This window comes from Cyprinus carpio, chromosome B13 (genome assembly GCF_018340385.1).
Source record: "Cyprinus carpio isolate SPL01 chromosome B13, ASM1834038v1, whole genome shotgun sequence".
Classification (NCBI taxonomy): Eukaryota; Metazoa; Chordata; class Actinopteri; order Cypriniformes; family Cyprinidae; genus Cyprinus; species Cyprinus carpio.
In genome coordinates this window covers 21,063,106-21,076,094 of record NC_056609.1, presented here as the reverse complement: position 1 = coordinate 21,076,094, position 12,989 = coordinate 21,063,106, and the positions used below count along the sequence as shown (strand labels likewise).

General features: G+C 36.2%; 1 protein-coding gene and 1 long non-coding RNA gene across 2 annotated transcripts in view; one reads left to right on the top strand and one right to left on the bottom strand.

Moving 5' to 3' along the window:
- Positions 1-1,882: 1,882 nt before the first annotated feature.
- The window catches only part of LOC109088386 (hypoxia-inducible factor 1-alpha-like), a 12,043-nt gene continuing 936 nt past the window's right edge, over positions 1,883-12,989 (bottom strand). Inside the window, exons 2-15 of the mRNA XM_042737253.1 lie at positions 8,000-8,190; positions 7,771-7,916; positions 7,137-7,221; positions 6,941-7,053; positions 6,626-6,825; positions 5,294-5,400; positions 5,054-5,201; positions 4,687-4,940; positions 4,110-4,306; positions 3,908-4,012; positions 3,522-3,754; positions 3,257-3,359; positions 2,296-2,404; positions 1,883-2,208 (exon numbers count right to left, since the gene is read on the bottom strand). Coding sequence (XP_042593187.1) covers positions 2,045-2,208; positions 2,296-2,404; positions 3,257-3,359; positions 3,522-3,754; positions 3,908-4,012; positions 4,110-4,306; positions 4,687-4,940; positions 5,054-5,201; positions 5,294-5,400; positions 6,626-6,825; positions 6,941-7,053; positions 7,137-7,221; positions 7,771-7,916; positions 8,000-8,190 — 2,155 coding nt within the window. The 3' untranslated portion in view covers positions 1,883-2,044. The remainder of the gene's footprint in view (positions 2,209-2,295; positions 2,405-3,256; positions 3,360-3,521; positions 3,755-3,907; positions 4,013-4,109; positions 4,307-4,686; positions 4,941-5,053; positions 5,202-5,293; positions 5,401-6,625; positions 6,826-6,940; positions 7,054-7,136; positions 7,222-7,770; positions 7,917-7,999; positions 8,191-12,989) is intronic.
- Positions 8,136-12,989, top strand: part of LOC122139448 — a 15,534-nt gene continuing 10,680 nt past the window's right edge. Inside the window, exons 1-2 of the long non-coding RNA XR_006156304.1 lie at positions 8,136-8,146; positions 9,145-9,146. This is a non-coding gene — a long non-coding RNA (uncharacterized LOC122139448). The remainder of the gene's footprint in view (positions 8,147-9,144; positions 9,147-12,989) is intronic.

Genomic DNA, 12,989 nt, shown 5'->3' with positions numbered 1-12,989 from the left:
AACAGTAAAGGTCAAAGTTTGACAATGTGTCTCTCCAAATCAGCGAAGCGCCATTTTGACAAATCTGCCTAGTATCCAAATGGCTTATGCTCTTCTGTGTCAGCTGCACCACAAGGATAAGTTTTTTAAGTGTATTTACGCTTTGGTTTGAAAGCAAACACACGGCTGACACAGAAGACCATACGCCATCTGCATACTGCTCAGAATTGCCAAAATGGCGCTACACTGATTTGGAGAGACATAGAGGAGAGGAATTGTTGTATAATGTCATTATTTTTGTTTTCTTCGTGTACAAAAAGTAATGTCGTTGCTTCATAATGTTACTGTTGAATCACTGAAGGCAGATGGACTGTTGTGACGATGCTTTTCATACTTTCCTGGACCTTGACACTGTTGTTCATTTGGCAGTTTATGGAACAGTCTCAAGCCTCCCTGTTTTCATCCAAAATGGAATTGGAACGACATGGGGGTAAGTGATTAATGACAAAATTTTCATTTTGGGATGGAGTAACCCTTTAATTTTGATGATGTAGTTTATATTGGTTTAAAAAGAAATAATCTTTTGAGCATGTTCTTGAAAACGGTGTCATTTGATCTGGGTTTCAGCTATCATCTCAGGTTATACGTCTTTTTGTTTTGGTGTTAAATATTCTTAATTATTTTTTCTTAATGTGCTTTTCTAACTGCCATTTTACCTTATATGGATGGAATTGTGCTTTATTTGCTTAAATGTTAAACTCTTTACATCATTTTATATTTTTCTCCCCTTCTATATGACTTTATTGCACCTTACAATTAAGCTAAATATAATTTAAACCTTTTTGTATATCGTTGTATACCCATTGTAGTGAACTATAATGTATAAAACATAAGATTTGTATTCATAATAAATGCTGCTTTTGAACTTTTAAAGAATTCTACAAAAATATCAAGCAGCACAACTGTTTTCAATGGATGATAATAAGAAATGTTTCTTGAGCAACAAATCAGAATATTAGAATGATTTCAGAAGGATAATGTGGATGTGGGGTAAATGGAACACAGTTAATTGTTAAATTACAACAATATTTTACGATATTATTTTTTACTTTATTTATTTATTGTCTTATTGAGTATAAGATCATTTTTGAAGCCTTTCAATCAAAACCGTACATTGATATTTAAAGCTGAATGTTGCTGAAAAACTTTTTTATTTGTCACAGACATTACAATTGTCCTGAAGACAATGTGACACGATGAAGAAGAACATGAGAAACACACAGCGACAAAGCTCACACACTAGGTATTGTACCATATCTTATGCCTCCTATATGCCACTGTTAACGTAACACAGGAATCTCGTAGGGAACACAAGAGAACATTTAACTTGTTAATGCCCTAGATATATTCAGAGATTTAACTAAGTAGAGATCTCTAGCAATAATAATAACAACAGTGAGTAATAATTTCAACATTAAGGTAGTTTTAGGTAGTAGTGTGGATCATTCTACCAATGCTGACTACTCTCAAATGCTGTATACTATATCAATGGATTAAAATAACAGCCACTTTAGACATTTCACAAGATTTACACTCATTTACATCCATGTTTTCATGTGAGACACACAGAGACCTGAACGAAGAACACATTTAGACATACCTTGAAAGTAATTATAAAATCAGCAGTGCTAATAAAATAACATTTTCTGAAAGCTGCAGGTAAATTCATGTCCTTTGTGCAAGAATAATATTTGCAGTTGTCACACAACACAATCTTATATAGAATAGAATTTATATATTCTCTTCTCTGTGCGTATTTCTAACCTGGAAGAGCACATTTCATAACTGCTCTACGAATTCTGTTTTACCCTCATTGATTATTATTTATTAGTTTGCGTTTTGATTTGCGTTTTGATGTCCAGCTTGTATTTACCATCCACTCATTAGAAGCAGAAGCATCCCAGCTGTTTTGATTGCTCACCACTGTTTCTTTGTAATGGAAGTTAATCCATAATGCCACTGATCTCTCCCTATTCATGGGCAAACATAAGTATGGGTTTTTTTTTTAAATAAGAAGGTCCAAGGCACACAGTAGCTCCTCCCCCTGTAGCAGGTGCTGCCGCCCAGTCACAGGCACATTTACCTCACAGTCGTAACGGTTAAGCTGGGGGAGGGGCATCGTTACGGCTCCACCCTCTGACGATCTGCTCAATAACCTACTCGCAACATCTGTGGGAAAAACAGAAAGAGCAATTAGTCTATGTACAATCATGAAATATTCACAAGGGTTTCACACCAGTCTCCATGGTGACGTACCAGATGGCAGCAACAGTATCGTGGCATGACGAATCCCTTCTGATGATGAAGTGTCTGATTTTCTGACCTTTTTCTCTGGAAAATCAGTCACCACCTGCAGCACAGAACCCTGGGAAAAAAACATTATCAACAGTCAGTCATAAACTCTCCTTACCCACATTTAAAGTAACAAATAGTCCCACTATTAACTGTTGTAGATAAGTGCTATAATTTGTCTGATTTAAACGTTCTAAAGTGGATTATTTTGCTATAATGCGCAGCTGACTGCACATTATTCTGCTTATTACACAGCTTCATACCAAACAAATAAATATTGTTAACAACACCTTGTAAAGCAAAAATTTGTGTGTTTGTAAGAAGCAAATCCACCATAAAGCCCTTTAAAATTTAATAATGCTTCCTCCAGTAAAAAAAAAAAAAAAAAAAATTCCAACCCACAAACATTTCTCTATCAAACAATACTTCACTCATGATTCAGATTTAAATTCTGATTTTTTTTCTGACAAACATGCAGCTTTTCACTTCACAAGATGTTAATAGATGGACTGGAGTGATGTGATTAATTGTGGATTATTGTGATGTTTTTATCAACTGTTTGGACTCTCATTCTGACGGCACCCATTCACTGCACAAGATCCACTGGTGAGTAAGTGGTGTAATGAAAAATTTCTCTAAATCTAAATCTAGATCTTGGATGGCCTGAGGGTGACTATGTTTTCAGCAAATTTTTATTTCTGGGTGAACTATTCCTTTAACTTCCCTAGCAACACACACAAATAATGGTGCAGTATTACTGATGTAATGAAGTCACAACATGTATGTTTAAAGTGTATTTTACAACAGCTCTGAAAGTGGTTCTGTTTTATAAACAAAGATATCTGAATTCACTGAAGTGAATGACCACTCAGAATCAAGTATTTCAGAGAGGTATGCAATAATACACACTAATGCACAAACATACCAGCCTTATTGCTTCAGACAGAGGTATGGTCTCCAGTTTTCTCTTGAGTAGCTTTGGGTTGGTCTGACATTTAGAAGAAATATCACTGTCTTGAATAATTTCCCTAGAGAGTTACAGAAAGAAACAGAAAGTGAGAGAGAAAGAGAGAGGCAACAGAAAACAGATTGTTCTTGAATAACTGTTTATTTGTTCATCTGTTAAGCGTTTGTTTTCAGCAGCACAAATCTGATCAACAAAGTGTGTCTCTCTGTAGATGAAGTCTCACCTGCTGTTGTACTGCTTTGTGGTTCTAGTGTTTTGTGGAACAGTGTCACAGGACACTAAGACTAGAGGGGCTGCTGGGAGAGCAGGGGCAGTTTGTGTGCTGCTGGAGGGGGTCAGTTCAAGTGCTGAACCCGGGCTGGAACACATCGACTCGGCTGGAGAAACAGTCCGCAGCTGGAAATCATCTTCCATGTGAATGTATGGAGCTAACATCTCCAGATCCAAACCCACTCCCTAAAAAAATCATCATAAGCAACAGCATTAAATGAGCACATAAGAGTGCAGTACATGTTTTAAGTTATGTTGGTTGATATGGTCATCTTGGACCTATATTGACACCTGTGTGAAAGCAGAAGGTTTTAACTTCAAGTTTGAACAGTCATCTACCTGTGTATTAAAGGATGTCTTGGACTCTATATCCATGGAAAATAGTTTCTCCACCTGATCCGGTTTTAGCTGGTCACTTAATTCTGTATCCACAGGGAGATCGACCTGAACATAAACAAACAACCAATCCAAAGTAAAGAATTATATCAAAACATTTGTAAAGTAAAAGAAAATGCACTGTAAAATTGTGACTAGACTCCACCTGGGATCTGGAAGAATCAGGAGGCGAAGATTGTGAGATTTGGAAGTCGTCAGGTTGTAGATGGGCTGTGGAGGCATCATCTTCATTTAGGGAGGAGCAGGGAGGAGAGAATGGTGAGAGAGGTAGCAGGACACTTGAAGAGGGCAACATAACATCATTGTAGAGAGGAATTTCTGTCAACACAGAGAGTGCGGACTCTGCAAGGAAATAACATAGAGCCAGGATGTTAAACTCCTCCATACTTTTTTCTAAATGGTTGAAATATGAAAACAATTTTCATACAATATATATATATTTCTATCCATTTATTTTGCAACACTGAAAGAAGCAATTTTCTACGAATGTGAAAGAATTCTTTTTATTCAGGTAAATAATTAGAAAAATAACAAAGTGCACTAAACTGTAAAACTACGTGCGCTACAAACCATACAGTCCATAATCACAATAATAAATTTAAATATTATTTTTGTAAAACTAAAATATGAAAAGACACAGAATTTATTGCAGCCTGAAATAGTGTGAATGGCCCTGAAACTTCCATGTCTCTGAACTACTAATAAATCTGATTTGTTCAAACCTGTGCTGGTGATATCCAGAGTGAGGACAGGGTCTGCTACAGTCAGTGCCTCTGGCTCCCCCTTCAGACTGTCATGTAGCTCCTCTCTCACACACTCCGCTTTCTTCTCATTCTTTGCCTTTGCCTCTTCTTTCAACTCTTCCATAGTCACTTCAGTTCCGAGTGACTCCTCATGGTGCTCTTCCTGTTCCTGTTTTATTTTTGTGCTGTTGGTTTGCTGAAGGGACAGGATTTGTTTGGGCTGTTCAATGCCACTACAGAGTAAGAAAGGATGAAAATAATGCCACTTACACAAACACAAACACATATTGGTATTCAGGTCAACACACGTTTCAGTGTGCACTTAGACATCCTTGTAAAGTCCCACCTGAGGATGTAGTTAACGCAGACCACACACTGTGGCTGGGAGTTTTTACTGTTATAGATCACAGTGGCTTGAGTCTCTGCCCAAGCAAACCCTCCTGCTTTAGCCAGGAGCCGGTATTGTCCAGTACACACTTGTCCCTTCACAAACACTGCAAAGAGAGACATATATAAAGCATTATAATGTATCTTCATTTAGACTTATGTACGTGAACTGCATTTACAGTATACTGTATGTTCTTACGGTTGTGGTGTGTTTTGGTCATGTGGTCAGAATCCAGCGCGTGATAGTATTCATACACAGAATGCTGCAACAGATCCACTGGCTCAAAACCCAACAGCTCTGTGATCCTACAAACACACACAAGTTGCATGCCGCTCTGTGACACTGCAGCTTTCACAAGTCACCACTAGATGGCGAAGAAATCCAAGCCATAAGTCTGGATCTTCAGTTCACAGACTTTCTCAGCATCTATGCAAACTTCCTTAAATATCCATTAGTCCTGAAAATGGTAGGCAAAAATACCAGACGACCTACTTCACAAGATTCACAAGGTTTTGGAGCAAGTTCTTTACTGAATATATAGTGCAAACTTAAAGTCTGTGATTTTTAACAAAGTATGTGATTTTTTACATAATTTTAGTTTTGTTATTTTCATTCTTTTTAGTACAAATAATGACATTATTTATAATTATTTTGTTCTACAGACATTTTTGTTATTTTAAAGGTTTATATATCTGATAATGACATGCTGTAAACTTAATAGAATGTAAATATTGTAAAAAATTATATTTTAGCATTTAAAAATAATATTTAGCAATAGCTTTGGGTTTAATACAGTGACAAGGAAAGCTTCAAAAACAAATATAATGTAATAATACAATATAAAAAATATATACACTACCTTTCAATAATTGTAATGGGGTCGGTAAGATTTTTAATGTTTTTAAAGTCTCTTATGAAATACACAATTCACAGCACAATACAATAAAAACAGTAATTTTGTGAATAACATAACTGTTTTTAGTTATCAGTTAGTAATATATTTTAAAATGTGACTCATTCCTGTGATGGCGAAGTTGAATTTTCAGCAGCCATTACTCCAGTCTTCAGTGTCACATGATCCTTCATAAATTATACTAATATGCTGATTTAATGGAAACCATGAAACACTTTCTTTTCCCAGAATTCTTTAATAAATAGAAAGTTAAAAAGAATAAAATGTAGAAGTCTTTGGTTCTTAAGTCATTTAATTTCTTTTTAAAAATCTGCTGAAATAGAGTGTATAAAATAATATTTAATTTTAGAAACAAAATGTCCAATATTTCATTCTTTAGTATTTTTATAAAAATATAAAGCTGCTTTTACATTTTAAGAAGAGGAAAAGGCAAGGAGATCATCATATTTGGAGGTCCATGGCATCAAAAAGTTAATAAAAAAATCCCAGCAATGAAAATTTTAAGTGTCCACCCATAAGAAATGTTTCTCAGATGTTAGAGTCAGATGTTGCAGCTGTCAGCATATTATAGCGGGGCAGGCTTTATTGTACAGCACTCAGTTGTGCTGGGACTTTACCTCTCATCGCAGTAGGTGAAGCGCATATCTAAAGTGTGGCGGCTTAGAAATGTTCTAGAATCCAGAGGAGCCTCAATGTTCGCCGGGTGGGGAATAGACTCACAGATAAGCACCAGGTACGTTGAACACACATTTTTTTCCTCACACACACCCTTCTTGATGCCATCTGTTGTGTGGATATGGCCCGAACAGCGCAGCACCTGTCAGAAAGAGAGGCTAATAGGGATAAATATGTATCCAGTTTCACCGCATAGATGCTTTCAGAGTGATATGCAGTCACATGATCAAAGGTGAAGCACAAGTAAGGGGTGGTACCTTCCAGGAGGCAGATCTGACATTGACAGTGCGCCCTCTACTGGTCAGTGTACATTTCATCCTCAATAGAAAACTTCTGTTTGTGTGCTGCTCCTTTGCTTTCTTAGACAGACCTAAATGAGGGAACAGGGAGAGAGATGAGCATGAGTAATCATAATTGTAACTAAGACAGAGAGAGAAAAAGAGAGAATATTACCAGTCCTGTATGCCAGCATTTCTCTGAGCTCCTCATGGTCACATGGATGAGTAAACTCAAACACACTGTGTCCAGTGAGGTCGATCTACAAGGGAATGAAATGGTTTAAAACACATAAATCCAGTTATTATTTGAATTTCTAAGACCTGGATACAGATTCATAATGTGGATTATGGAATTTATTACAATTACTACAGTAATCCCCAATGTAATAATACTCAAATTCTTAACCAAAATATTATTATTAAGCATGCAATTGTAAAACCTGGCATATAGTTTTGTTGTTATTTTTGTTTGTTCTACTGTTCAAAAGTTTGAAGTCAGTAAGATTTTTTTAAAGAAAAAATAATGCTTTTATTAAGCAAGGACATATTAAATTGATCAAAAGTGACAGTAAAGATACATATAATGCTATAAAAGATTTTTATTTCAAACAAATGCTCTTTTGTAGTTTCTATTCAACAGTGAATTGAATGAATGAATGTGAATTGGGCCAAACTGTAAACCAAATTTCAGATTTTCTAAATGTTCTTGATGCATTGTAACACTCATAACAAGAATCATAATCAAATCTAATTATTGTATAAAAAAAAAAAAAAAAAAAAAAAAGTTGAAAAAGTGAGTTGAAAATCACCTGAGGAAGGCCTAGACACTTGCTGACATTCTCTGACAGGTAGACGATGTCGCCATCAGCAGAAAGAACCATGAGAAACCCATCCAGAGCTTTCAGATATGAACTGTTCCACTGAGAATCTAATTCAGACTCCACATTCAATACATCTAAAGAGAAATAAACACATTATGTCAGTAACAAACACAGCAGACCTACTAAATAAATCTCACTGAACATCTGTCTCTCTCACCTGTGTTCAGTAGTTTACGCAGTCGCAGGTAACTCAGTGCGAGTCTCATGACTGATGCTTTATCCAGGTTAGAGGTGACGCTGTGGGGGAGGGGCAGTTCTCTGGCCATGTCATAAAACACCTCTGACTCTTTTCCTCTCCGACAACGTGCCGCATCTCTGGATTTCTCCTTCCTTCGCTCTGAACTCACTCTATAATGAACACATGCACATATATAATCCATTATAAGGGTCTGCGCTGTTAATGCCATCAGCAATACACACCTGTGTGCTATGAAACAGTCAAAAACATACATCATAGCGCTTTAAAAGTGACACACAAGTTTCACAGTGTATTAACCAGCTTTAAGCAAAGGTGCAGTCGAGCAAGCCAAATTACTGAGGATGCTGATAAAATATAAAAACATGAAATGATGTTAAACTCTAGGGCTTCTGTTTTGAAATAAATAATAAACAAACAATAATGTATTATAATGTGTGGATCTGTATTGTGGGGTGCTGTGTAATTTTGTGTTATTTAGGGTCATGCAGGCTGAAGACCGTCGCCTTCATAACAGAGACTCAGTGTAGACACGGCAGGTAAAACACACAAAGATCCTACTGTACAGTTCCTGACATCGTAATGTTTGCTGTGAGCTGTCCTCAGGGCAAATACGGAAAATCAAGAGCTCATAAAACATCCGTGGACAAGACTAGTCAAAGATGTCAACACTGTTTAATTAATTCTGCTTGATTTATATTTCCACACTGTCTCTTTCTCAAGATCTGAATCATGAGAAGCCACAATTTACAGTGTCAAATCAGTCAAAATTAGACATAGCCTATATTTGTTAGAGTTGTAAGTTTTTATGTTTTTATGCATTTGCCAATTGTGAAGGTCACATTTAGTTTGGTGCTGATTTTACATACTTGTGGGTGTAAAAAGAATGTCTTTGTCTGAGCATCTGGGTGCTGGGAAAAGATGTGTCAATGGGCACAATTTTTCCATGTGCTTATATATTTTGAAAAGGATGCATCATATACTGCTGCCTGTGATTGACAGATGCACATTAGAAAACTAACAAGCATATTTTTATCCTAAAAACCCTGGCAGGTAAAATAAATGTATCATCTCTAAAATGTTTACATTTATCTCGATCTAATTAGTGGTGGGGATTTATCAGTTATTCTTTCTGCGAGTTACATCACTACACCAGTAGGTGGCATGAGTAAGTCACTGACTCATTCATTCAACTGATTTGCTCAAATTGCTGATTTACTCAGGAAGGACACAGTTGTTTTTATGAGTGAGTCCTTGAATCAATCACTCAACTGGTTTGTTCAAAATGCTGATTTATTCAGGAACAAAAGTGACTGGCTAATATAATAATAATGGAAATATGAAATAAAAATGCCTTTGTTTTTTTAAATCCAATAAAGGATCTAAAGGAAAAACTTTCTTTTGTTTTAATCTATCAAACATTTTACAACCTGTTATATTATTACAATCAAAAATTGTATAACTACATTAAAATAAGATAAAAAATAAAATAATTCTTAAATAATCTCTCAGCTTTATGGACAATACATTATTAATTGAAATGCATTTAAGACTATAATTTATTTAAATTGTAAATTGTTCACAATTCCTAAAAAATTCATCTTGTCCACTTACTCCTTGGACCTCTATTTTTTTAAGACATTTTAATGACTCCTTGTTATAGATGCTTTCTTCTAGTTTCAGTTGTTAGCATACATTCTACAATATAATTATTTCTATTAGTGTTGTCTGTCTGCAAGTGGACACTGTTTTGCAGTGTTTGTTTGTGAGTGTATGTGTGTGTGTGTGTGTGTGTTTGTTTCTTTCTCTAAGGCTCCTCATGAGACAAGACTCAGTCGTACATTAGAGGATGTAAAGCTTACAGACAAACACACTTTTGAACTCTGAGAGCTCGCGTTGTGGTCTGCACGCTGATAGAGTGCAGTTAGAGCATCTGGATGCTGGCCAGCCTATCGCCCTGAAAGCGAATGCTAAAGAAACCACTTAGTCGTCTCACCCCTCTTCCTGTCTGTTTCTCTGAATCACTCCACCTGTTTGAGCATTATCTGCAAATGCTGTTTCAGATTAAACAAAACAGTGAAGACAAAAAAGACATTAGTCATGCACTAACAAACACACAAGCGCTTTCAGTCACCCTGCTGACCATTTCCCATTCAATACACTAATTAGAAATATATAATGAAACAAATGTGGATTCATTAAGGTCCTATTATGTGTATGCACTTGAGATGTAGAAAACATGTTTAGCACAAAACAGTATACAATTTTGAAACCCTATTACAAATCCGTTTCCATCATTAGCATATCTGAGTAACCTTCACACTGCAATGACCTTGACTACACGGTAGCCATGTTTCATAGCAGCATTATGCAGGCTCCTAGTGTAGATATTTAATTGTGCATGCTTATGTCCCATATTTTAACATTTAACACATTTTAACATAATCTCTAACACTCACTAAAAAGTGAGTATTTAATAATAATGTTCAATGTAATCTTTAGTAAATCTCAAAATGAATTAACAATTTTCATACTGTACATTCTAATGTTGCCTTGCATTTATTTAAAATCAATGTGTCCCTAAAGTGTTCATCTGTCAAAATCTTTTACCTAAACCCTGAAAGGTTCTGCATACAGGTCTAAATTTTTGTCTCGATATACTGGACATATTGAGTTATTCCGTAGATGACTGTAAGTTACAGTACATCTGTTCTGTGGGAAGTTACAGATGCTGTTTTAAGATAACAGTCTCACAAAAACACAACAGTAGCACGATGGAAGAAATAAGCTAACCACAAACCCCTGCTGAGAGAACATTAAAACATCAAACGGTGCATCATGTAGTATAATAGACAACAAAGAGCCCCAAGGGAAGTTGCTGAACACTTTGCTATAAGGTTCAATTTGTTAACACTTGTTAATGCATTAGCTAAAATATTGAACCTTGAATAGCTGAAAAAAATTGCATTAAATTGAAATGTGATAAATATGTAGTATTAAGTTGTATATGTAGAAATTAACATTACATACCATTGTTAGGTCATGATACCTTATGCATTAACTAATGTTACTAAACTGGCACTTGACACACCATATGAACACACAGGTAAGCTTTGAGCCAGACTGTTTTAAACTAAAATGATGCCTAAGGTATCTAATATAGCAGTTACACTCTGAACTAATATTCTAGAAGTCATCTCAGATGTGTTGACCCAGGCTGTGAAGAGCAGACAGACGGAGCCTTTAGCATGATCACAGCCCCCTCTGCGAGACGAGCTGTGCCCCTCGACATGTTTTAATAATAATGATCCAATAAGCTTTCTGTCAGTCAACCTGCTCTCTGTTTTCTCTCCTTCTGACCAGTACAAACTGCTTCCTGCAGGGGACTACATGATTCATTATTTATTACACACACATAAGGCACACTTACTATGGTCTAAATATTTTAGCAAGGACAGTGCATACACACTCTTACAGAAATACATCTCCACTACATTTGCAACATGGACCATTAGTATCAACAATGTTGGTGTATTTATAACCACTTTTAAGAGACTCTCTTTCAGAACTTCTTTACAGCATGAACAGAAATGCTCTCTGTGCGTACGAGTAAGTTTAACAGGGCATGATATAGGATCATGCCGGATTTTGAATAGAATCTAGGTTAATGCCTTTATCCTGTCCTTTAAAGCGCTCATGCAACATTTAGAGCTTCTTGGGATCCCGTGGATACTTTATTAGACATTATAACGCATTTGAGGAGTTTCCAATCACCAGAGACCTGTTAATGAAATCCATACTAAAAAAAAAAAAAAAAAAAAACTCTTCCATTAGAGGACAACGACAAGACAGCAAGCAGGACATTATTCAAGCAAAGGTCAACAGTCTTCATCAACTGTCTGATAATAAAGTCTCTTCTATTTACGAATTCTGTTTCTAAGAGGATGAATGGCTGGTTTGATAAGTGCAGAAGCAGCCTAACCTTTCTCAGCTTCGTTTTACACCACTGCGAATGACAGCGGCGACAGGCCACAAGCTGATAGCACACAGGGGACCTTTACCATAGAGCCAAGAGGAGAGGTGTCAGCTGATCCCGAGCAAAACACTACAGTCGGCTTTCAGAGGAGAGCAGAGCAACACCAAACATCTAACCTTCATGTGTCTGCACATTTAAAAATGGGTGACACCATACACTTTACATGCATTACTCAGTAATTTAAAATGTAAATACTGAGGTGTAATAGTTAACTACATAATTACACAATTCATTATATAATAAATTTTCAGGGGTACAATTAATTAGGAGTCTGTGTAAATCAGCAGTGAACATTATTAAACAACCTAATGTAGTACTGTAAAGTACATTGAATGTCATTGAAAGAACCCAAACAATCCATTTGAAAACAGGGTGCAAAAAAATCCGTTCTTTATTTGAAATGCTGCCTCGTGAATCGGTTTAAGCACTTAGCTCCGCTTTTTAATTAAATGGCACTGGCTAGGCCGTATCTTCCAGCAAGGCTCCTGAGTGATTTTTAAAGGAAGAGATCAATCAAACCCACTATATGTGACGTGGAGGTTCAATGGGTTCATCGGGAATCCTTCAACACTGCGCATGTGCAATAAAACCTCTTAGAATTGACAGACAAATCCAGACTCAGATCTCTTTTATAGTAAAAGATGACTCGTGTGAAAAAGTTCAGTTCTCTAGTCTTGTCAGTGATGCGAAGTCAGTTCGTTTTGAAAACGGATTCCTCCAGCAATTCCTTTACGTAATGACGTGGTTATGTCACCGCTTGGTCCCTCGACATCCGCAAAACATGTTCCAGCCATGTATTGTTAATTAAGGCTGTCTTCAGTTTGTTGAAGCCATGATTCAGCTCATTAAAACCTAAAAATAATTAGCATTTACATTTAGGGTGATTTCTTAAAAAAAAAAAAAAACTGACTCGTA